Below are 25,746 nucleotides of genomic sequence, written 5' to 3'. Positions count from 1 at the left end.
CCAGTCGCCCATACTGATTGTGTAAAAACACGTTTTGCATCTCGTATTTGATTTGCTGCACAGTTTAACAGAAAAGTAACTTTATTTTTTTCCAATTAAATGAAGTAATGTTACAATCCGTAATTCCTCCTGCTCTAGTATGGTAAGTTAATGTCTGTCTATTGTTTTTAAATCACAGAGTGAGCATTGCTATAGAAATATAAAACGGTACTGTTTCATTTTAATCTACTTAATTTTCCATTCTTGAATTACATAATGGGGTTAAACATTGAATAGAATTAATAGAATGAGTATTTAATTAAGCAATAATGAGTTTCTAAATGGATGCTCAAGGAAACTGGTTTTATAGTTTATGCAAGAATCAGATAATGGTCTTAACAAAGACTATAATAATTGTGTTGAATGTTTTCTATATTTAAAGATTTTTTTCTGAATTCTCCCAGGAGTAGATTTAAACATAATCCAGTTCCTTGATTAGACTTCACTTGGCTCTCAAGACAAATTCTAAATGCCTTTCCCTGGCCCACAAGGCTCTGCATAATCTGACTCAATTCTCCTCTGGAGTCCAATAGCAAACAGTTCTCCCCGAGTTCTCCTTTGCTCTCCAGCCACACCCACCTCCCCTCTGGTCCACAAATGCCCTGTGCTTCCTTCACTGCTGGCCTTTGCACCTGCTGTTCCAGATGCCAGGAAGGCTCTCTCCCCTTTCATCTCACTAACTCCTCTTCTTTCAGTTCTCAGGGAATTCTTCCCTAATGACCCTCCCTACACTGGGTCAGCCACCACCCCCTCTCACCACTCGCCTCAAGCTTCAGGCTCTCCAAGAACTATGTTATTTCTTCCCCAACACTTCACATATTTTTATAATTAAACATATGCCATGTCTGTTGTCTTGTTTACTAGCGTATCCCTAGAATTTATTTTTTTATTTTTCTATTTTTTAGAATTTAATACTATATCATGTGTGGTACACAGAAGCCGCTTGACAAATACTTGTTGGCTGGCTGGCTGGAATATGGATGGATGGGTGGATGGGTGGATGGATGGACGGATGCGTGGATGGAGGATGGATGGAGGACGGATAAGTGGATGGACGGATGGATGGATGGATGAACAGAGGATAAATAAATGGATGGATGGGTGATGGATGGTAGGTAAATGTAGCTGTGGACACATTACTACATCTAAGGCTATATTAGGGTTGTAATGCATGCCGTGAGAATTTCTAAAACATCACCTTCCCGTTCCACTTGGACTCATTTGCCCACACACTGAAAAGGTATTCTGCACCAGCCTCTTGGTGGATGTCATGAAAAGGTGTCATGGGAGAAACTGCACAGGCTTTTCTCACCTATACATGGCCTAAATATTAATTTTACAAATTCATCCATCCATCCAGAAGATCTTCATGTGTCCAGCACTGTGCTGTGTACTGGGGACCAGGCACTATAAGCGCATGCCTGAACTCCTAAAATCAGCAAAAAAAAAAAAAAAGAATTTTTTAGGATCTAAGAAAATTTTAATTTTTTTCCTCACATCAGGGGAAAAAAAAATGAAATTTTTAAAGCCTATGAAAATCAAGTGTGGTAGGAGGGACCAACAAACGTAACGTACCCAGTGTCTTCGAAAGTCATAAGGCATCCCTGCTGGAGATGTTCTGGAGAAAAAGGGAGGTCAACCCATCCCTCCTGCCCTGGACCATCCAAGCAAGTGGCAGAATCAGGCATCCGTCACCATGCCAGTCTCTCTTAGTCTCACTCCTGTATAGCTTCATCCCTTCACGTTTCCTCTCAGCCCTCACCTTTGATGCCAGGCCCCATTTCCTATTTTAAGACCATTCATTCACTCAACAGACACCTACTGTGTCCCTTCTATGCACCCAGCGTCATGCAAGGGGTGGAGAGAAAGCCCTGAACAAGACAGACACACATGGAGCCTCCAGCCTCCTCAAATCGTGATCTGTTCTTAGAGTGTCTTCCTCTCAGCAATGTGACATTCACCTGCCTTGACAAAGTAACTCCTCACCTGTGGACTGGATGTAATGGCATTCGCACCTGACTGGTGGTTTCCAGCATCCTCTAGTCTTAGCACTCCCAAACCCACTGAATTGTCTGCCTGTTGTCCCAAGGTACAGGTGTCAGAACAGCCACAGGGACAGGTTATGAGCTGAGGTCTGCTGTGATCAGGAGGGACAGAGAATCAGTCCTCTGGCTCTGGACCACAGCAGGGGGTGGAGGACTGGCCTAAGCAATGGGACTGTTGAGTGGACGTGAGTAATAGAACTTGTGGAAAGCAGACGTTACTGGAGTCCAGGAGATTTGTATCTGACCTTTGGTTCACTCAAGGACTTTGGACAAACCTCTTCCTTTCCTTCTCTCTCTGTGCCTGTTTCTTTATCTGCCACCTGTAGGATTGGATAGCACGTGTGTCCCACTCCTGGACACATGGCAGACAGCAGTAGTTGATCACAGCTCTCCTTCCTACCAATCCCACATGCACTGCAGGCCCCTCAGCATGGGACCCAGGCAGCCTTGCAATGCACAAGGGCAGGCTCTCACATCCTTACTTTGGCCGTTCTTGACCTCGAACTCTCATGCTCCTCTTTCCAAACTACATATTAGAATTATCTGGGCAGGTCAACAAAACACTGAAACCCACGCCTTACCCCAGACCAACTGAACTGGAATAGGGTTATTTTTTTTTTTTAAATCAGTGTTTTTAAAAAGCCCTCCAGGAGATTCTAACAGGGCTGGGAACCACCAGTCTAGATTTCAAGCTCAGGAATTCTGTAATTTTTGTGATAAGGGGGGAAAGATAGAAGTTAGGCCTAACTTAAACAAGAATCAGAGGAATCAGGTCAAAATAACTGTCTCGTGGAGCTGTTTCTGTGTGACAGTACCCTCCACTTCCCCTCACTCCAGCTCCTTTCCATCCAGTGTGCGTGTTCCAGGAATTTCCCAGCACCGCTTGTAGGGAAGGGAAGCAGCTCACCCAGGTTTGCTGAGTTGTGACAGACAAATTAGTTCCCGTTCCCGTCCAGCTCCCCCAAGGCATCAAGATTATGGCTTGTGATTAATGATTTGCAAGTCAATTAATTAATCAGCCACCGCTTTTGAAACCTCATTTCTCAAATTACTTGTCTTTGAACAGAAGGGCTTTCTGACATCCTCTTATTGTTTCTAGATTCTCTTTCCTACTAATTGAAATTCCAGGATATTTCTTCTTCTTGTTGTCAGCTTATTGGTATTAATTGTATATAAAATATTTGCAAACAGATTACTATTCACCAGTAGTGTATCAGAGGTAAGCACCAAAACAATACTTTATGCTTCCAGCTCAAAGGAATGTGCTAATGATGGCTCGTGAAATTCTCTATCTGAAAGCTGATTTTTCATTTATTGATTTATTTTTCACCACACCTACTTGCAACAGATATTTGAGATGTGTTACAATAAAAACACAGGTACAACAAAGCTCCAAACGATTTATATGTTTCCTTAGAAAATATGTTTCCTTCCTTTTAAAGTCATGCTAGGTGTGGGCAAGGGGTGGGAGGGATGCAATTGGCTTCCTTCACTAAGGAAGAGGCTACAATTGAGCAGAGGCTCTGGAGTCAAACGCTGGGGTTCCAATCCCTGTCCCTCCATATATGAGCGATGGCGGTGTGATTATCTGGTTACCTTGTCGTTCAGGGTGGGTGAGGCTGTAATAGGGGCGGGGCGGGTGCACAGCCGTTACCACGCAACCGTTACCGCGAGACCTCAAGCACAGGAGGGTTAGCAAGAGACACTTAGTGTGGCGGGGTTAGAGGTCGCTCTGCCAACGGTCCGCCCGGGGTGGTCCTCACGGCAAGAGGTAAGAGGCGGACGGCGGCCTTCTCCCTGGGTCCCTCCGGGCCGTCCCCGGCCTCAGGCGGCGGGTGAGCTGGGGGGCCCCAGGACAGGCTGGGGGCTGTGTCCCGCAGAGCTCCAGAGCCCTTGCCATGGCCGCCCACTGGCCGGGCCTAGGCCTTGAGGCCGCGGGAACCTCTCTCCCATGCCCTCCTCCGCTACCTAATGGCGACGGCGGTCTCCCTGGGTCCCTGGGACCCGGCCCGCTCTGCCCCAACCTTTGGGTGGCCTGAGGCACCTGAGGGCCGGCTGGGTCGTGGGCGCCTGGCTCCCTCAGTGATGACGGCTGGGCAGGGTCTGGGGACCTGGCCCTGAGGGCGCTGCCAGCCGGGCCTGGGCAGTGGCGGGAGGACCCAGCCTGGGTGCTGGACGAACGCTCCCGGGCGGGGTAACTGGACCCCGCGGGGACCCCCTCCTCTCAGCCAGGGCCTGGACCTCAGAGGGCCAAAGTTGAGCCTTGGGACCTTGCTCTTTCTTGTCAGAACAGAGAGTAACATTTGCTTTGGTGGAGGTTTACAGAACACCGTGACCTGACGCTGACCTGACCTCAGGAACGAAGGATCCGACACCAAGAAGTCTGCAACAGCTAACCATGCCCCTCCCTCACCTTTCCTATAAAAGGGCTTCGCTGAAAGCTTTCAGCGACTTCAGGGTTTTTAAGGCATGAGCCATACATCTCCTTGCCTGGCCCTGCAGTAAACCTTTCTCTGCTCCAGACTCTGACGTTTTGGTATTGTTTGGCCTCACTGTGCGTTGGGCACACAGATTTGCATTCAGTAACAAGGCTACAAGAACAAATGCAAACAAAAATGCATAAAGGCTCAAACTCAATACAAGTTTGTTTCTCATTCAACAACAGTTCAGGACGGGCTCCCACCCACCTCCATGTGGTGACTCAGGGACCCAAGCTCCTTCCCTCTTGTGGCTCCACCTTCCCCTTGGGTCTCCTGGTTGTCTGCATCCAGGTAGGTAGAAGGAAAGGGGTCCAGAGAAGAGGCACAGCTGTTCTCTTAACCCTCAGCCCAGGTGAACCCAGGCCAGCCCTGGCAAACATCACTTCTGCCCACATCCTGTAGGAGGGAATTCAGCCTCATGGCCCCGCATAAGGCTGAGAGAACCTGAAGCATATCATCTGTTGGCACACACAGCATCGTGATCTTCCTCTGTTAGTCTTTATTATTTAATGAGATGGTATGGGTAATGTGCCCAATACCAGGCATATGGTAAGAGCGCCATCAATGGTCTTCACTGTGTTTTTTTGTTTTTTTTTTTTTTCCAAAATAGTGACAGTGAAGGTCTGCTTTGTTTGCAGTTTCAAGCCACAGTCGAGGAAGGAGCCGTGGGAGTTATTGTCAACTTGACAGTTGAGGACAAGGACGATCCTACCACAGGCGCGTGGAGGGCCGCCTACACCATCATCAACGGGAACCCTGGGCAGAGCTTCGAGATCCACACCAACCCGCAAACCAACGAGGGGATGCTCTCCGTCGTCAAAGTAAGGGTGCTTCCAACTGTTCCTCCTTCCTCACCTGAGCACTCAGGGCCCCAGGTCGAGGATAAACCAGCCGCTGTCTCCTCCTCCTGGAATTAAAATGGGAAAAGGCTTCAGCTTAGGGGTGTGCTTGTACCCTCATGGCTATAAAACCAAGTTGTTCTACAGGTTCTGGAAAACCTAAACTTCTGTGTAACCTTAAAAAAAAAACAAACTTAATTTTTAAATGAGATTCTCCATACGCTTGATAACGAATTATCAAAGATATGCAAAAATGGGACCTGTGAAGGTTTTCTAAAGATCCATGGTCAGATTGTGCATTATTACAGTTCTTCTTAATCTTTCTTAGCAGAGTCTCAGTTACTGTCAAACACAGCAGATAATTACACACACGGGACGCTTCTCCGTGTGAAACCGCCTGTGAGCACTGCTGCCCAGCAAGCTGACCTCTCTCTGCTACAGGGGGACCGAGAAGGAAAGTGACAATGATGTAACGGGAGGGCTCAGAAATATGGGAGGGAGGGGGGTGGCAGCAGAGCATGCGAGGCTGGTGGTCCCCATGTCCTGGAGGAAGGGATCTGGGAGGTTCTGGGAGAGCTGCTGCCAGACCAGAACGTCACTCGGAACACAGCTTCTTTTCTGGTGCGTGCAGCAATTTGCCTGAAAAGCAGGGAGCAATCGTGTTTATAGTAATCGTATTAGTGGACCAAGCAGGAACGTTGTTACCTACTCCCTGTGCGCCCTCGGCCAAGATGCTTAATTGTTTTCTGTGCCTCAGTTTCCTCATCTGTAAAATGAGGATGATGGTACAACCCACCGCTCCAGGTTGTTGTGAGGAGTTCACAAGCTAATATTTGACTGGCACGTGGTGCCTGTGTTCGTTTCCTGGGGCTACTGTAACAAATGACCACAGACGCAGGGGCTTCAAACAACGCAAATTTAGTCTCTTACAGTTCTGGAGGCCGGAAGTCCAAAATCAGTTTCACAGGGCTACAGTCGGTGGGGCTGGTTCCTTCTGGAGGCTCTGGGGGAGAATTGATTTCCTCGTCTTTTCCAGCTTCTGGAGGTTGCCTGCATTCCTTGGCTCATGGCCCCTTCCTGTATCTTCAAAGCAGCAACCCAGCATCTTCTTATCTCTCTCTGACTTTGATCCTCTGCTTCCATTGTCACATCTACTTCTTCCTTTGACTTTCCTGCCGCCCTCTTTTTTTTTTTTTTTTGTGCAGTGTTCTTTAATTTTATTTATTTATTTATTTATGGCTGCATTGGGTCTTCGTTGCTGCGCGCAGGCTTTCTCTAGTTGCAGTGAGCGGGGGCTACTCTTCGTTGCAGTGCGTGGGCTTCTCATTGCGGTGGCTTCTCTTGCTGTGGAGCACGGGCTCTAGGTGCATGGGCTTCAGTAGTTGTGGCACGCGAGTTCAGTAGTTGTGGCTCGCGGGCTCAGTAGTTGTAGTTCACAGGCTTAGTTGCTCCACGGCATGTGGGATCTTCCCAGACCAGGGCTCGAACCCATGTCCCCTGCACTGGCAGGCGGATTTTTAACCACTGTGCCACCAGGGAAGCCCACCTGCCTCCCTCTTTTAAGGACCTTTGTGGTTCCATTGGGCCCACCTGGATAATCCAGGATCTTCTACCCAGCTCAGGGTCCTTAGCTTAATCACGTCTGCAAAGTCCCTTTTGCCATGTAAGGTAACACACGTTCCAGGGATTCGAACATGGACATATTGGGGGGGTGGGGTCATTATTCAGCCTAGCTGCAGGGCCATATAAACATTTGCACCAACAAAGTTCCACAACATCCCTGGGGGCAGAACCCGGAGCCACTGAGAATGGCAGGTCTCAGAGAAGTTTCCGGCTTTCTCCAGAGAATGAGGGGTCTAGGTTTCTCCCAGGCCCTGTCCTTTTCAGAACCTCGTCTGAACTGAGCCCCAAACGTCTCCCTGAAAAGAGCAGCCTCTGGGTCTTCCCAATTCTTCTTCCCTTGCCGGGACTCCCGGGAGATCCTGGCACTGCCCTCCTACATTCAGTGCTATAGTTTCAAAGCTGTGAAAGTCGTAAAAAAATAAAACATAGCCACTGGCTTTTCTCTGAGGCTAGCCCTGTATCTATAAAAGGCATCAGGCAATTTTCCAAGTCTGCAGCTGGAAGACAAAGCTTGGGTACATACACATCCTCACCATAAACCCTGCAGGAGCACCGTTCTCCCAGCCTGTGTTTGCTACAGCTTGAGGAAAATAAAATACAAGCAAAGCTAGACTGGAAAAGAGTATTCTCCTCTCCCTGCACTCCCCCCTTTGGCCCACAATGCTGTGAGTCTTAAACGTTAGCATATAGAAGAGTCACCTGGAATGCTAGCTGAAATGCAGGTTCCTGGGCCTGCCCCACACCTGCAGGGTCGGAACAGGAGTGAGAGTTGCCCCAGGAGAGCACAGCCTTGTGGACGAGCACTGCCGTAGTACAAGGAATTTCCACCTGCAATTTCGGGGGAGGAGGTGCCCACAGAGCCTGGGGCCCGCCCTGGGTCTCCATTTTACTAGCAAGTGGACTCCCTTTGCTTCAGAATTGGGATGGGGGCATCCCCCCTTTGGCTGCCTGCCACATGAATTTGTATAAAGGGCCTTGAGCTTTCTCTGCTTCTCAGTGCACCTGAGTTAAAGCCCCAGGATAGCCTTCTGGAGGCTGGCCTGACCATGCTCCCTGGGCTCTCCACCTTGCTAGCAACCCAGTCCATTAGCTAGGAATGCTTTCAGTTGTACGCAACCAAATGCCAGGCTGATAGTGGCTTAAATAGTCAGGAGAATTTCCTGATCTTCATAACTAGATGAAGGTAGGCCAATCTAGGATTGGCTGGCAGCTCAAGGTGTCAGAGAGCCAGCAGGTGGCACACAGATGTTTCTGATGTTTTCCTCATGGACATAAAATGGCTGTCAGAGCCCCAGGCATCACGTCTTCCTGCTGCTGTGTTCCAAGGCAGGAAGCAAGGAGGCAGCCAGGCAAGTGAGAGAGAGTATGTGTGCCCTCATGGGCCCCTCTCTTCTCATTAGGGGAAAAAATGTCTTTTCCATGGGTCCTCCAGACAATTTCCAATGATGTGTCACTGACCAGATGACACATGCCCACCCTCAGCTGCAAGGAAAGCTGGGAAGTCTGAATCTTTCCTCTGAGGCGTCTGCAGTGAGGGGTGGGTGGACATGGCCATGCTGCAGCCCAACCACAAGCAGCTCCGCCCTATCCAGTTAGCATACGGGAGAACAAGAGGAGGTCTCAGGACTGTGTGGTTTCTGGGGGAGTCCTTCCTCCTCCAGGACCGAATCCTAAAGTTCTGCCAGATGAGTAGCCGTGTCCTATCCCAAACTGTCCAAGAGTTACTCTTTCAGCTGAATACAATCCACCCTGCATTTTAAGTCTGTTCTCTCTTTTGTCCTCAGAGGAGAAGGAAGCATTGAGAAAGCAGGCATCCTTGATCCCCAAACCTGTCACAGGCTTAAAACTCACTGTCGGATCACTTCCAAAGCCTCCCTCTTCTGGAGAACAAACCCCAGATTCTTTACCCTTCCCATGAGAGCCAGCTTTTCCAGCCTTGAAATCCTCCGGAACAATGGTCCACACCCTCTTTTGACACTTGATGAAATATTAATCAAATTGCATCTCTGTAACTTTATTGGAAGTGTTTTCAATTTCTTCCCGTCCCTGACACAGAGACCCCACACCAGACAAATCACATTAATCAGGTCATATGCCCGAGACAACGGAGGGCTTCTTAATGCAGCATGACCCAGGGCAGGCCTCGGGAGGGGTGGGAGCAGAGACCCACGTTTCATCAGCTCCTGGTAGACTGGCCCTGGGCACCGCCCCACTGGTGTCATTACACCCAGCTTTGTGCAAACGGAAGTAAGCACTGCAGAGGTCCTCCTCTCCAGAAAAGGCTGGACTTTCTCTCTCTCTCTCTCTCCTTTCCTCTCTCTGTGCCACTACTCACATCTGCATTCCTTAGAAGCCAGCATTCTGCTGAGGAATGTCAGCCTCGAACATACCTGAAGAGGCAAGGCAGGAGGGCAGTGGCTCTTCCAGCTATTTCTACCCCATATTCCTCTTCCTCACTGTATTAACAGCCTCTTGTTATTATATCCGATTCCAGGCCAGCTGCTGTGTGAAACACCCAGCATGCATCATCTCCTCTGATCTTACTACAATCCTTGGTACTAGGACTTGACTGATGAGAAAGATGAGGCTCCAGGAGATGCAGTGATGTGCCTGTGGTCCAGTAGTTACTCATTAGAGTTCTTATGGCCAGGACTTGATCCCCTCCCCTCTGGCTCTGGGAGCAAAGAGCACTTTCTGCTACTAAGCTGCATTGCTTCCTGGTATGAATGAAGGGGCCCAAGGCAGGACAGAGGGCTGAGTCCCCATCAACATTACTTGTGGAAATACCACCCGGTACCAAAGGCAGTTTATTGTTATCAGCTCGGACTCTCTCATCAGACTCCCTGTATCGCATCTTGGCTCTGTGCCACTTGTAAGCTGTGTGACTTTGACTGAGTTACTTAACCTCTCTGAACCTGTTTCCTCATCTGTAAAAAGGGTCTAAAATCACCTACTATTATGAGGGTAAGGTGAGGATTAGGTGAGATGATGCACATGGGGCCCTCCTAGCACACAGTAGGTGCACGATGAGAGATGGATTATGTCATGGAAAGTAATGAGGGGTTGTGATGCAGATCAAATACTGTATGTATATTTATACGTAATATGTAAATATATTATAAGACGTGTGTGAATGGGGGGAGCTGTGGGTACCCCACTGTTACGGGTTAAATTGTGCCTCCCCCCAAAAAGACATTAAAGTCATAACCCCCAGAACCTGTTGAATGTGGGCTTATTTGGAAACAGGACCACTGCAGGTGTAATTAGTTAAGATGAGGGCATAATAGAGTAGGATGGGCCCCCAATCCAAGATGACTGGTGTCCTTATGAGGAGGCAGCCATGTGAAGACAGAGACACACAGGGAGAAGGCCAGGTGATGATGGAGACAGGGGTCAGACTCATGCGCTGCCAGCCAGGGAATGCCAGAAGCTGGGAGAGGCAGGGAGGGCTCCCCTAGAGCTTTCAGAGAGAACATGGCCCTGCCAACATCTTGATTTTGGACTTCTGGCCTCCAGGACTGTGAGACAGTTCATTTCTTTGTACTAAGCTTTGCATTAAGCCACCTAGTGCTTTGTTACCACAGCCCTAGGAGACAATGGTAAGATTCCCGTTCCTGTCGGGACCCTGCTCCTCCTCCTCTGCCCCGGCCCGCTCCACTCCATCCTGCTGCTCACCCTGCTGGCCTCACAGCTGCTGCCTGTTAAGGGCCCTGCAGAGCTAAGAAACGCAATAAAACCCCACCCTGCTGCCATTTGCATCATGGTAGAAAATCCAGTTGGGCTAGATTCAGGATTCCATAGTCTCAGCATGTTGTCCTTAACTTTATTTCCAGGAAGATGGTGTGTTCCTGGGAGCTGGTATGAAAGAAATCCTCCGGGCCTCGGGTTGCCCGGCTGGGTCTGCCCCGTGCTGGGGTGCGGTCGAGAAGGTTCTCAGGAGGGGTGGACGCTCTGTGTGTCCATGCTGCTCAGGATGCTGCCCGGCAGACTGTCACTGCCCAGCACGCCCAAGGCTCCCGTCCCCTTCAGTGTCCTGACTGGGATGAGTGACTCTGCTTTCCAAGCACGGCAGCTCCCTGGCCCATGTTTGGAATTTATTTCACTGGGGTTGCATATTTGGGGCTTGACTTGGGAAGGACAGAGATCTGTTGTTAGAAAGGAGGATGAAGTGGTAAATTATTCTTGTGTTCCAGGGATGGAACCACAATATAACTGGGTAGCTCCTAGGTACCAACAGCTTGATATCTGTTAGCGCTTAAAATCTTAATACTGACCCTGTTGGGAGTTGTTCTAGGTGAGGGCGGGAGGGGCGGTCCTCTTACAGCCGGGAAGCACTTCCGGGGTCAGTACTTCCTGTGTGTGTGTGTGTGTGCGCCTGTGCATATATATATATATGCATGTGTATTTGTGCGGGTGCACTTTCACAGGTGTGGAGTGTGGAGCGTGCGTGTTAGCTGTAATTATTATGAGAGATAATGTAATTTTGCCTAAAGCTCTCCCAACTAAAGCTGCCCGATTCCAGATTCTACCCCCTGCACCCGTAGAGCTCTTTCCCCAGCTTCGCCATGCTCACCTCTGATGCCACGTTCCCAGATCCCTTATGACGTGTACTGCCATTTCCTTACTTCTGGTTGAGTGTGAACCACCTCCCTGTCCTCACTTTAGTCTCGTCCTCCCAGCAAGAATATCCATTATGTCATGGGCCTGATGAGTTAGCTACTTGTTTTCCCAGTAAACATTAGGAAAATAGCTTGAAATAATAAGTGTGTCCTTATCTCACCTAAATGTCTCCTCACACACACCCCCATTGACAGGAAATGTCACTCACACTGCATCTCGTGGTTTGGAAAGAAAGTGACCGAGTGAATGTCGCCCATGACATTCTGTGAGGGACAGGGCACCATATTAATAATGTCTACAATGGAGTTTCCTTAATATCCTCTGATTTAGTCTACACAGCAGCAAGGGAGGCGGTTACCATCAGCCCCTTTACAGAATCACCTGGAAAGGGCCTCAGCAGGGTTGCTCATTGGTGGGACAGTCCCAGGCATGGCCATGTATCTGGCATCACTGCCCCCTGCCCAGAAAATGGCCACAGAGCTGCCGAGTCATGGGGACAAATAAAAATGCCCCCTCACCAGTTTTCCAGTGCCCTCAGGTGGGGAAGGGCCATGCAGCTTAACCCCTTGTGTGTCAGCCTCCCGAATCCACTTCCCTACATGACACCCTACTGGCAGAATGCACACCCCCTGGAGCCCCCGTGAGTGCCGGAGTTGTGAGGTCACAGGCTACCGGTGGGAAGGCTTTTAATGTCAGCGCTGCCAGGGAGTCACCTAAAGAGATCTCACAACAAAGGATACAGGTCTCTGAGACTCATGTAATTGTTGTAAGTTATTTCTCAATCTAAGAAAAGGAACAACTTCCACACCTAATTTGGTATCTGTATGTTTCATACTCTTTTTCTTAAAGAGGACCCCATATTGCATCAAGCTTCTTAGCCCACAAAACCTGGATCCACCCCTGAGCGTCCACACGGCTTGGGGTCTGTCAGAGGCCTCTGTGCAAAAGTGCCTGCCCTTTGTGGCAGACCCGCGTGCTGAGCCCCTCTCTCTGCCTTTCAGCCTCTGGACTATGAGATTTCTGCCTTTCACACCCTGCTGATCAAAGTGGAAAACGAGGACCCGCTGGTGCCCGACGTCTCCTACGGCCCCAGCTCCACAGCAACCGTCCACATCACCGTCCTGGATGTCAATGAGGGTCCGGTTTTCCACCCGGACCCCATGATGGTGACCAAGCAAGAGCACATCTCCGTGGGCAGCGTGCTGCTGACGGTGAATGCCACAGACCCTGATTCCCTGCAGCATCAGACCATCAGGTGAGTGGGCGGCTGGGTAACCTGAGACGGGAGGGAGGCGGGCAGCAATGGCTTTTCTTTTCTGGTTGCAGGGTCTGGGTTGTCAGGAGCAAACTACCATTAAATTAAACTTGTTAATGATCTGGGTGAGCAGGAAGTTTGTGTCATAATGAAGAGCTGGCGGCTGGTGGCACCAGGGGACCAGGCTCACTAGGTGGGGATGTTGCCCCTGCACCTGATTCCTGGCAATAGACTAGCCCGGGAGGAGAGTGGCTCCAGGGCTGTGTTCTCAAATGTCCAGAGGGGTCTGCTGGTGCCAAGCACAGTGTGGAAGGGACAAAGAAAGGAGCCGCCACATATGGCCCCTTGCATCTCAGACGCCTACTTTATCAGCTGCCACAACTTTATGAGAAAGGCTAACTCCATGTACAGTTAAGGGTATTAGGAGTTCAGAGAGGTTCAGTAACTTGCCCAAGACTGCCCAGCTTAGTAGTGGAAGAAATTAGGATGCAAACTTTGCAGTATAATCTGCAAAGTCCATGCTCTCTTCGAAGTGCTCTGGACTCTGAACTGTCAGAAGGGAAAGGAGTAGACATTGCCTGGTACTTAGAAATGGACCGTCGGGGTTGGGTTTTCCGCTGATGATTGGCAGACCAAAAAAAAAGTTCAGATTTTCAGTGTTCATTTCTTCAGCTCTGTCCAGTACTTCAGAAGAAGAGATTTTCATAATGAGATTTAGTTAAATGATCATTATCCACAGTGCATCTCACGCTAGTGGAGATGAGATGCCCTCGCTGGTGCGACGTTTCACAGTAAACACATTGGCACGCAGGTCCAAATGCACGCTTGTCTCCGCTAAAGAAAGTAATTAATCTTCCTCTTCCAAAATCTAATCTTTTCATATGAGGTACCGATAACCAAGTATTAGACGCACTTCAAATAAACATGTCTTATTTGCCTGATTTGAAACACCTGAAAATGTGCCACCATCTCCGCGTCAGCAACAGGACCGTGGAGCAAGCTGGCAGAAGTTATTTTCCAACCCCAAAAGGGGATTTATTTTTACAACAAAACTTTATGGAATGCCAGACAAACTAGATAAAATTACAAAATAATACCAAATCCTGTAATAATGTAAATCTGAAATAGCCATTCTTTTTTTTCCTTTTCTCCTTTTTTTTCCCTTTTCCTGCTCAGTATCTGGCAAAGGAAACATACAATTTAAACATCAAAGAGAAAGCTTTCCTTAAGTACTTAGAGCGGGAAACCTGTAGCTTAACAGACTGTAAGGTAGTTGTACAAATTTAGGATGTCTAGGGGAGCTTAACTGTTGATTTGCAGTTCTACAAAGAGGTGACTCCAGGGTGGGTAGGAAATGGATTTAAATGGGGCTGATGTTGCTAAGCCTGGGACTGTGCCTTTGTTGGGTAACTTGGGATGCTGCCAGACATGAAAGTGTTAATGTGATGGGGAGGGGCTGAGGCAGGTGTCTGGGATCTGGGAATAGAGGTCCTACTAAGGTGGGGCAGACAGTGGAAGAGGTGGGTCTCTCGGAGTTCTTTGTTTAAGACCAGCTCTGGCTGACTTAGGCAAAAGGGAGAATTTGCTGGAAGATTCTACACACAGTTGGTAGAATTTTTCCCCGCTGGTAACCACTAGTTTTTTCTCTATACCTGTGAGTCTGTTTCTGTTTCTTATGTATATCCGTTTTCTTTTTTTAGATTCCACATGTAAGTGATAACATAAAGTATTTGTCTTCTCTAATTTCACTAAGCATAATGTTCTCTGGGGCCATCCATGTTGTTGTAAAGGGTAGATTTTCATTCTTTTTTTATGGCTGAGTAATATTCCATCATATATATATATATATATATATATATATATATATATATATATATATACACACACATACATATACATATGTATACATATATATATATAAAATAAATATATAAAACACCTTCTTTATTTGTTCATCTGTTGATGGGCACTTAAGTTGCTTCCATATCTTGGCTGTTGTAAATAGTGCTGCTATGAACACTGGGGTGCATGTATCTTTTCAAATTAGTGTTTTCTTTTTTTTTGGATATATGCCCAGGAGTGGAATTGCTGGATCCTATAGTGGTTCTATTTTTATTTTTTTGAGGAACCTCCACACTGTTCTCCATAGTGGCTGTACCAATTTATATTCCCACTAACAGTGTACAAAGGTCCCGTTTTTTCCACATCCTCTTCAGAATGTATTACTTGTGGTCTTTCTGATGATGGCCATCCTGACAGGTGTGAGATAGTATCTCATTGTGGTTTTGATTTGCATTCCTCTGATGATTAGTGATGTTGAGTAGTTTATAGACTTGAAGAATATGTTTAGAACTGGGCCAAGATTGCCCAGGAGCTTGGGCGTTGTTGAGTCTCTAGGTAATGGGACCTGACGGGCTGGCACTGCAGCACCTCACAGGGAGAGTGACCCACCTCCAGCCACTGTCCACTCTCGTGTCCCTCGGCTCACGGTTCACATGCCCAGGGGCGGGTCCACTTTACCTGGGCTGGAGCCTCGCACCCCCGACTCAGGGCATCTTGACAGTCAAGAGACATGATGTTCCCAGATGCGGCTGCCCCTCCTCACCCCCACGGCAGGCAGCTGATTGGGAAGGAGGAAGGAAATCCCATCTGGCAAGTGGAGTGTGGTGCTTGGAGCGTGGCAAGAGGCCACGGAAAGCAGCCCCGGCAAACTGAGTCGGGAGACAGGAGCCTGGAGAGGGAGCGTGTGACTGGCAAGAGCCAAGACGTTGAGGGGCACCAAGGGCAGGATTGGAGCCATGGAGAGCAAAGGCCGGCTCCTGGAACCGGGGTACAGTGGTCCTCCATTCCATCTCGGGTGGGGCATCAGTGGCGCCCACCGTGAGAAAAGGAGATCAGAGAAAGCAATTTGTAAATTACTAGACGTGAGACTTGCGGTAAAAAGCAGGAGCGTAGAAAGCTCTGAAGAGCTTCCTGTTTCTACAGTTGCTCATTACAGCTGTGACGCTCAGTCACAAGTGGCCAGGACCCATCTCAGACTGACTTTTGCCAGAAACGCATGTACTGGCCCACAAAACTGAAAAGGAGGACAAGGACATCCAGCGTGAGAATTCAGGTGCTCAGAATATATTCTTTACCCACCTCTTGACTCTGCACTTGCCTGGGTTGGCTTCATCCTCAGCCATATCTGTATGGCTGTAGAGGGTCAAGGCCGCCAGCAATGCCAGTCCTACCAGCAGAAAGAGATCCTTCCTAACCAGTAGTATCAATACTTGCCCAAGGGCCAGGTTTGCGTCTCACTGAGCCAACTTGGACACACACCTGTCTCTGACCCAGAATGGCAGGAGGATGGGATGTGCCCGGGGCTGGTCCTGGTGCGTGTGCCCACCGTGGACCCAGCATCCAACCATAATGAACTGGGGTGGTGGGTTCCCAAAGGAATGCAGAAAGTCTCTTCCCAGAAGGTGGGAATGGATGCTGAGTCATCAGGGACCACGGAGAGCCACTGTTGACCAATTTCAATGTCACGAGTCCCCTCAGAAAATACAGCTGAGGTGTTTCTGTGGCTGTTTGCCTGAGAGCTGTAGCATTTACAAATGGGGCTGGCTGAGCAGTGTCTGGACAAATCACTTTTCCAGCATCGAAGCAAAATAAATGCATGTGTGTGTATGTATGTGCGTGTGCATGTATGTGTGTGTGATGCACATTTCTCTCTCTGGCCTGACTCCTCGGACACATTCCTTCCTGCTGGGATCCAGAGTTGCCCAGAAGTGACCCTTTCTCAGCCTGGCACTGACTGGATCTCCCTCCGCCCCTTTCCTCTCCCCTCCCCTCCGCCCTTCCTCTCCTGTTGCTGGTTCTGAGCCCATCAAAGGCAGGGATAACATCCCTGACACGTTGAGCTATTGTCACAGGAACTCTTCAGGGAGAAAAGGCTCATTAATTATCTGCAGCCTTTGATCCTGTACACGAGAAGCACTGTCCCCGATGGGCTGTGTGTGCAGAGGCTGAGCAGGGCTGAGGGGAGGGGCCAGGCTGGGACATGGTTTTCTAATAAACCGTGCTTGGCTCTCCAGAATTCTCAGAAAGACACGATGACCTTGTGAGTGGTGGTGGTGTTGTTGTCTTAATGATTCTTTGGGGAGCAGGCATTGGAAGAGGGAGGAACTGAGAACTCCTATTTTTATCTCAAGGAGAGCTCTGAGTTCAGCTGACAAAGGCACATGCAAAAAAGATGCTGCCAGCGCCATCTGCCCCTGTCTTGATTCCTGGCAATAGCACGGCGCTGGGCTCTGCAGTTGTGTAGGTTATGCGGGTGTCCCTGTCTGTGTGTGTGACTCTTTGTGTCCACATTGTCATTCTCTCTGTGTCCCTCTCTGTGCCGATTACTCTTGGTCTGTCCTTTGCTCTGTACATTTCTTCTACATGTCTCCCTCTGCCCTTCCTCCCTCCCCATCACTGTCTCTATTTGCATCTTCCCCCTCCCTCTAGGTCCATCTTCCTCTCTTGTCTCATGGCCATCTCTTCTCTGTCTGATTCTCTGCTCCTTCCTTCCTCCCATTCCTCTCTCTCCTCTCTTCTCTTTCCTCCTCCTTTATCTGCTTCCTCCCCCCTCCTCCTCCTCTTCTTTCTCTCCGTCTCTGTCTCTCCCCCTCCCCCCATTTCTATCTCTATCAATATCTCACTCCAAGGCTCTCTGTGCCTCAGCTCCAGTAACCCCATCTCATCTCAGATGCCTAGCCAGGCCCTCAAGGCATCTTAGCACAGCAGGAGATGCTCCACCCCAACCGGCCTGATTCAGGTCCTGCCCCCAAGTTGACGGGCACTTGGACCTCCTCCCTGAGGGCAGGCTCCTTGCCTTGTCAAAACAGGAAACGCCTCCCCACTCCCAGCCCCCACAAAGCTTAGGACCTTAATTCTAACTCATTCCTGGTCCTGTCTTCTGTGATAGAAAGCCCTTCTCAGGCACAGTGATTCTGCCGCTGCCATTGTGATGCCCTCTTTTATCTCACCAGGGAATGTTAAAATCAGTGAAAGGCGTCTTCATCTCTGAGAAGCCTGTAACTCTGAAGACAGGAGGTGTCCAGGCATCAGAGTGAATATTCTCACTAAAAAGCCTGAGTTATTAAAACTTGTTTAAAAGCCCATCGCATTGTGCTTAGCCAAATCAAAATGGACAGCGGTGGGCTAGTGACAGATGAAATTCTTCTTTTTAATGACTTGTATCTTCTTATCCTTATTATAAAGTTAAGATAGTTCATGGAGGAAACTTTTGAAAAGGCAGTTGAGAATAAAGAAGATAATTTTAAAAATCTGTAATCGTCCCGCCCAAGGAAATCCCCTTTTAACAGCTTAGGTATATCTCCAGTCACATGTGCGAGTATTTCTCTTTTTTGTTTTCAAAATTGGCTCACATCACCCATTTTGTTTTGGAACCTGTCATTTTTACTTCCCAATATATGGCGAATAGCTTTCCATATCAAGAAATAGCCACTATTTTTCGTCACTGAATAGTATGCATTCTACAATGCTATTACACGAATATACTTATTTATTCATTCCCTTGTTGGCTATTTAGACTGTTTCCAATTGTGTGAAATTATTTTTTTCAGAGGTCAGTGGACATGCTTGTAGCTAAATTGTTTAATGCATCATTAATTTTCTGAAAATACTTTGCAAATGTGTTGATGTTAATGCTTTTTGTCATATAAAGACTTCTTTGTCTCTTTACCTAGGCAATCACATTTCTATTTTCCCTTATTATTTGAATTGATGGCTAGAGAGTTTCTGTGCTCCAAGGTCATGTGAACATTGACGTGTTGTAAAACAGAGCTGGTTCCCACACCCCGTCCTCTCAACCTGGAGTGACAACGAGACAGGCTTCAGCTTTCAGGGTGGAGCCTTCCTCCGTGTACACGAGACAGGAATCTGGCAGTTCTCGATGACATTTCAGTGTCTCCAGTGAGGAGTGGACTCGTGCACCTGAAGTTGTTGGCTAATTATTGTCAGAAAGAGCAGCTCAATGATAATTATGCTAAAGTGGAAATGACTGTATTTGCCCAACATTCTCTTAACAGTGAGATGAGAAGCAGGTACTCACTGTTGCATCAGATCCGTTGCTTTGGTTACTCTGGGGATGCAGCCGGCAGCTCAATCATTTTGAATGGTCTGAGAGGACTTATTTCATTCTCTGACCAATCCGGGGATTTCTATTGAGGCAGCCAAGTAGCAATTCCTATTCCAAACATTTTTCAGACAGAACTCATCTTATCCAGTGTCTGTAGTAAACAACTCTGCAGCAGAGACTTCTGCCCACACACTGAATACATAAGATACGTGTTGAGGAAAAATATTGTCCCCACCCATGTGAAATTACCCATTACTCCTCAACATTTTTTTGGGAAAGGATCATTCATCCAGGGAACCCCACAGGTGTGCATCTAGCAGCACTGTATCTGTGAGGATTAAGTTTGGCTCAATATAAAAGGAAAATTCAAAATGATGGTGGCTCAGAGAAGATAGAAGTGGTTTTTTTTTTTCCCCCTCATATAAAATAAGTGTAGAGCGGCTATGGCAGTCCAGGGCTAGGATGGCAGTTCCACAAAGCTGTCAGGGGCCCAGGCTCCTTCCTGCTCACCATTCAGTCACATCGAGACTGGCACCCTCTTCCTCACGGACAATTATTATGGTTGCTAGTGCTTCAGCCTTCACATCTGCATTCCAGACAGTAGTTTGGGAGAGAGGGAAAGAAGAAGGGGGTCTCTTATATTTTAAGGAGTCTTCCTGAACGTTGATCACATTTCTGTTTAAATCTGATTGGCCAAAATTAGTCACATGGCCAAAACCTAGCTGTAAGAAATACTAGGAAGTATGGTCATTTAGCTGGATAGCAACCAACTTTTAAAACTGGGATTCTTTACTAAGGAAGAAAGGAAGAGTGGGTATTGTGAGGTAACTAGAAGTTTCTGCCATGAACACCTTTGGGGATTGAACCTTTCTGTGTAATACAAAACTACAGGGTAGGTTTTAAAAGATGAATACATGCCATGAAATTAGATTTTTACACGATCAAAATAATAGATAATTGTGTTGCCAAAGACAGCTGCTTGAAAAAAGCACAAGCATTATAGTTTTCCATTCATTCCTTTACTGACTTCATTTCCTGGTATTTATTTAGAGGCTACTATGGGCCTAACACTGCTGGGTGCTATCTTTTCACTTGTGAGAATGATCTCTGCCTACAGCCTCCTCCGGGGAGCTTTTAGTCAAAAGAGCGAGAGCTTTGTTGCAAATGATGATGCCCCAGGAAAGAAGGAAGAGGGAGGGAGGGAGAGAGGAGAAGGAAGGAAGGAGAGAAGGAAATTGTTTCCTTGGGAAGTAAGAACCAGTGGTCTCCAGCTGAGGAGAAAAAGCCAAGCAACAGAAATTACTTATTTCCAAGCATCATTATGGTCTCGCTTATCAACAGATTCCTGAATTCCCCAGAAGTGCCACTACCCCCATGCCTTTGAGCTGCTCTCTGCCTCCTGGGAATTGGGCACCAGACTAAACTAGGCAAAGATTGCCACCTGGACACATGTATTTTGCTGGTACTATGACTAAGATGCCTAACATTTTTATATGAAAGTTTACCAAAAGCACTGTCACCAAAGTCTTATTTAACTTTCACAACCATGAGTCTGCCTCTTTGCTGATGAGGAAAACGTAACCTCTCTGAACCTCGGTTTATGGAAAGAAAACATGCAAATGAGGTGAACTCCTGGGGCTTTTCTCGCCACCGCCTCGTCCACAGCTGTATGTCCTTCTGACGTTAGTTCAGGCATCGCCTCTGCAGGTGGGCTACCCTGACCTTCAGACTGCACTCCAAAGGGCTTTCTGAACGTCTAGTGCTTTACTGTGATTCCTGACCTAATTGTCCATCTTCCACTGAACCTCGGGCTCTATGAGGGTAACGATCATGTTTATAGCCATCCCTGGTAAAACACAAGGGCCTCATCAGTACCATTTAATTAATTAAGCACTGAGGCCCAGCACTAAGACCTTCAAACTTTCCAGGAGCCTACAAAAATGTCAAGGACATGAACACATAATCTATCATCTCCAAAGTTTGAAAAGAAAACAGCAACATTGAAGTTAATAAGATCGAGTGTCCACAGCACCATGACTTTAGCAGGTTGAATTTTTTTTTTCACATCTTTATTGGAGTATAATTGCTTTACAGTGTTGTGTTAGTTTCTGCTGTACAGCAAAGTGAATCAGCTATATGTATACATATATCCCCATATCCCCTCCCTCCCACCCTCCCTAGCCCACCCCTCTAGGTGGTCACGAAGCACCGAGCTGATCTCCCTGTGCTATGCAGCTGCTTCCCACTAGCCATCCATTGTACATTCGGTAGTGTATATATGTCAATGCTACTCTCTCACTTCATCCCAGCTTCCCCTTCCCCCCTGTGCCCTCAAGTCCATTCTCTACATCTGCGTCTTTATTCCTGCCCTGCCCCTAGGTTCATCAGTACTGCTTTTTTAGATTCCATATATATGCGTTAGCATACGGTATTTGTTTTTCTCTTTCTGACTTACTTCACTCTGTATGACAGACTCTAGGTCCATCCACCTCACTACAAATAACTCAATTTCGTTCCTTTTTATGGCTGAGTAATATTCCATTGTATATATGTACCACATCTTCTTTATCCATTCATCTGTTGATGGACATTTAGCTTGCTTCCATGTCCTGGCAGGTTGAATTTAATATTTGCAAAAAGGTCTTTACATTTGCAAACTGTTTGTAGATCTCACATTGTAGAACGTCTGAGTCGGCACTGGAGAAATCATAGGGGATTATTAGTGAAATATTCCCAGTAGTCAAATAATTCCAAAAGCAAAAGTAGTGATATAAAAATTATCTCAAAAATTTTACAGGAAAAAAATGTACTTGCAGTGTGAGTACATTTCAATATATTTGGTATGACTTGGGAGGAGGCCACCATGGACAGAAAAAGTCCTTAGAGGCTCAGAGGTCCTTTTTTTATTATTATTTTATTGAAGTGTAGTTGATTTACAATGTTGTGTCAATTTCTGCTGTACAGCAAAGTGCTTCAGTTATACATATACATTCTTTTTCATATTCTTTTCCATTATGGTTTATCTCAGGATATTGAATATGACTCCCTGCGCTATACAGTAGGGCCTTGTTGTTTACCCATTCTGTGTATAATAGTTTGCATCTGCTAACCCAAAACTCCCAGTCCATCCCTCCCCCACCCTCCTTCCCCCTTGGCAACCACAAGTCTGTTCTCTATGTCTGTGAGTCTGTTTTTGTTTTGTAGATAAGTTCATTTGTATCATATTTTAGATTCCACATATAAGTAATATCATATGGTATTTGTCTTTCTCTTTCTGACTCATTTCACTTAGTATGATAATCTCTAGGTTCATCGATGTTGCTGCAAATGGCATTATTTCATTCTTTTTATAGCTGAGTAGTATTCCATTGTATATATGTGCAATATCTTCTTTATCCATTCATCTGTCAATGGACATTTAGATTGCTTCCATGTCTTGGCTATTGTGAATAGTGCTGCTGTGAACATAGGGGTGCATGTATCTTTCTGAATTGTAGTGTTGTCTGGATATATGCCCAGGAGTGGGTTTGCTGGATCATATGGCAACTCTATTTTTAGTTTTTTGGGGAACGTCCATACTGTTTTCCATATTGGCTGCACCAATCGTAGGTCTTAAAACAGCCCAGCGCTTGGCCTTTGGAAGTGCTTAGTAAACAGGTATAGCATGGTTTGCCAGCAGCTGGGGTGGAGTTTCTGCGTGCAGGCATTTTGTGCATAAGCAGACATGGTTTATTGTGATTACTATTATTTTTCATCTTCAGGTATTGTCTAGTGTCTACCAACCATGGAAATATTTGCATGTGGCCTTGTTTTAAACCAGTCCCAGGAGGGAAGCCTGAGCAGGACCGATCGGCCTTTCACTGGGCTTCCCAGGTCTGTGAAAGTTACACTAAGGAGTCAGGTCCATCCGCCGGCTCTTCTTCCAAAGCCATGATCCAAATTGAACTCATCCTTTGAACACAGAATATCTGAATCAGATCCAGATTAGGTCCTCATCACTCTGAAAACCACAGCCTACTTTGTTCTGATTTCTTTGGGTCTTTTTAAGTCATTTCCCTTCCCTTCCTCCTCTAGACTTGGAGGCTTTTAAGCTCGGAGGTAGATTCATTCATGGGCTCAAACTGGTACCGAATGCAACATGCGGTGATGAAAATTCAGTCCCAAAAGATTTGTTAAAAGGCCCAATTTTGGTTTTTGCTGGTCTTCCTGTGAGTCATCAAGCCTTTTTCTTTAACACCTCATTTAATCTAATATTGGAGCCCATTCAAAGGAAATCACAAAAAACATGGTAGGAAATCAAGCAAAAGTCATCAGCTGGCTATGGGGCCTTTTGTTCTGTATCTTCTAAGACCTTTGGAAGCAGATGGCAAAAATCAGTTCCCTTGGAAATTAGGATTTTTGTCATCACTGTCATTTCTCAGGAACACAGAGGTTCAAAATGTGTAGTAGCTTACCATTTATTGGGAGGAGAAAGGAGGGTTGTCACTCCCCTTTTGAAAAAGCCAGGTTTCAAAACCAGATTTAAGAGTTTAATTTGGGGTGACTCCCACCTTTTAAATTTTAATCAGAAGTTAAAGGCCAAATAATAACATTTCTACCTGGGGAAATGAAAAGAGCATCTGTCCACTAAAATATATTATTAACACTTCGTCTTAATTAAGTGTGGTTACTGACCTCAATAATAGGATTTGGGGTGAGGTCATTTCTGTTTGTTTGGGTTTTTTTTATTAGTTATTTCTCTCTTGAGTCAACACAGAGCTTGAAATGTAAATGAATTGTTTACAGTGGCACCTTTGTAATTTTTAATTAAAGTGACGTCCTTCCATTGGAAGTTTATGGTGGCAATACATTGTATTGCGTACTCTGCTGTAGAATTTTTAATTATTTATGTAAATATATTAAAACAGCTGACTCTTATTTTTCGCAATCAGATTTTCTGTTATGAAGATGGCAGTGGGAAACAAGGTCTAATAAATTAAACAACTGAATGTTTAAAGATTAAACAGCTTCAGTGGCTAAAAATAGAATTCTGGCCTTTATAGTGATCCAGAGATGGAAGATTTTCATTATTAACCTCAATTTAGAGGTGCTCGATTTGGTTACTATGAAACGTCTGACCATTTGGAAAAACAGTTGAAAGGTTATTTTACAATTTACCCACCTTTTCAACATCCATCTATGTTGTTATAAACTGGCCATGGGCCAGACTTTCATTATTAACAGCATGGTTTCAAATTGGTTATATTTTAGTATAATTATGATGGTCACTCTTTGCAGCCTAAGAAATTAATTCTCAGAACCAATAAAGCAAATATTGACAAATGTTCATATTGTTTCTCGCTCAGTGTCCTCTAAGCTGTAAAATCTGCTTAGCTGGTTTTTCTTTTTTTTTTTTTTGGTAAAGGCATTTGAATTAGATGAGGGTTGCTACAGAAGCTACCAATATAGCATTGATTGAGAAAGCCACATACTTCAGGATAGCAACAGAAGTCAGGGAAAATAGCTGATGTATTTTGTTATCTCTATCTGCCAATCACCAACCTTGCACACTCGTGAAGGGCTTATCACGGCATTAGCACTAACACAGGTAATGAAACCGTAGACAGAGAATCTTGTAACTAATTCAAGAAATGCGCTTCATCTCTGCTCCCAGTTTGATTTCCAAAAGGATCGTGAAGCTTTGTTTTCAAGTGGTGAGACTCTAAACTACAGTTCTCCTAATATGTTTAATTCAGAGTTTTCCTTGTGTAGTCTAATGGTGTTGGCAGGAATCTCAGGATAAGATCAGACTTTATGTAGCCGACTTTTAACAGCCTTGGTTTCCCATGTGAGGGCTGCACGTGTGACATGGGGCTTCTGGATTTGGGTTAGGATGAGATAAGCCACCTCTTTAATCGTTAAATTTTTCATTCATTCCACAAATGTTTAATGAACACCTACATTATGCCAGGCCCTTTTTTAGGCACTGGGGATACAGAAGCAGTAGAAACAGTTAAAATTATCTGTCATCATGGATATTACATTCCCACAGGGGGAAATAGAAAACAAACAAGAAAATAAATTTTTAAATAAATAGTATAGACACCCTCCTGCGAGAGCACTGGAATCACAACTAACTGCTGAACGGTCATCAACAGGAAGACACTGGAACTCACCAAAAAAGATACCCCACATCCAAAGACAAAGGAAAAGCCACAGTGAGACGGTAGGAGGGGCGCAATCACAATAAAATCAAATCCCATAACCGCTGGATGAGTGACTCACAAACTGGAGAACACTGATACCACAGAAGTCCACCCACTGGAGTGAAGGTTCTGAGCCCCACTTCAGGTTTCCCAACCTGGGGGTCCGGGAACAGGAGGAGGAATTCCTAGAGAATCAGACTTTGAAGGCTAGTGGGATTTGATTGCAGGACTTCGACAGGACGGTGGGAAACAGAAACTCCACTCTCGGAGGGCACACACAAAGTAGTGTGTGCATCACGACCCAGGGGAAGGAGCAGTGATCCCATAGGAAACTGAACCAGACCTACCTGCTAGTGTTGGAGGACCTCCTGCAGAGGCGGGGGATGGCTGTGTCTCACCGTGAGGACAAGGACACTAGCAGTAGAAGTTCTGGGAAGTACTCCTTGGCGTGAGCCCTCCCAGAGTCCACCATTAGCCCCACCAAAGAGCCAGGGTAGGCTGCAGTGTTGGGTCGCCTCAGGGCAACCAACCAA

General features: G+C 46.5%; 1 protein-coding gene across 2 annotated transcripts in view; it reads left to right on the top strand.

Moving 5' to 3' along the window:
• CDH13 (cadherin 13) overlaps positions 1-25,746 on the top strand; it is a 1,028,096-nt gene that overhangs the window by 908,667 nt on the left and 93,683 nt on the right. For both annotated transcript variants that reach the window (XM_068528121.1, XM_068528122.1), the window contains exons 9-10: positions 5,203-5,385; positions 12,648-12,901. In XM_068528121.1, the coding sequence (XP_068384222.1) occupies positions 5,203-5,385; positions 12,648-12,901 (437 nt within the window). The remainder of the gene's footprint in view (positions 1-5,202; positions 5,386-12,647; positions 12,902-25,746) is intronic.

Source organism: Eschrichtius robustus, chromosome 19 (genome assembly GCF_028021215.1).
Source record: "Eschrichtius robustus isolate mEscRob2 chromosome 19, mEscRob2.pri, whole genome shotgun sequence".
NCBI classification, from domain to species: domain Eukaryota; kingdom Metazoa; phylum Chordata; class Mammalia; order Artiodactyla; family Eschrichtiidae; genus Eschrichtius; species Eschrichtius robustus.
Note: the sequence above shows the minus strand (reverse complement) of the source record. Positions and strands in the feature narration are given on the sequence as shown.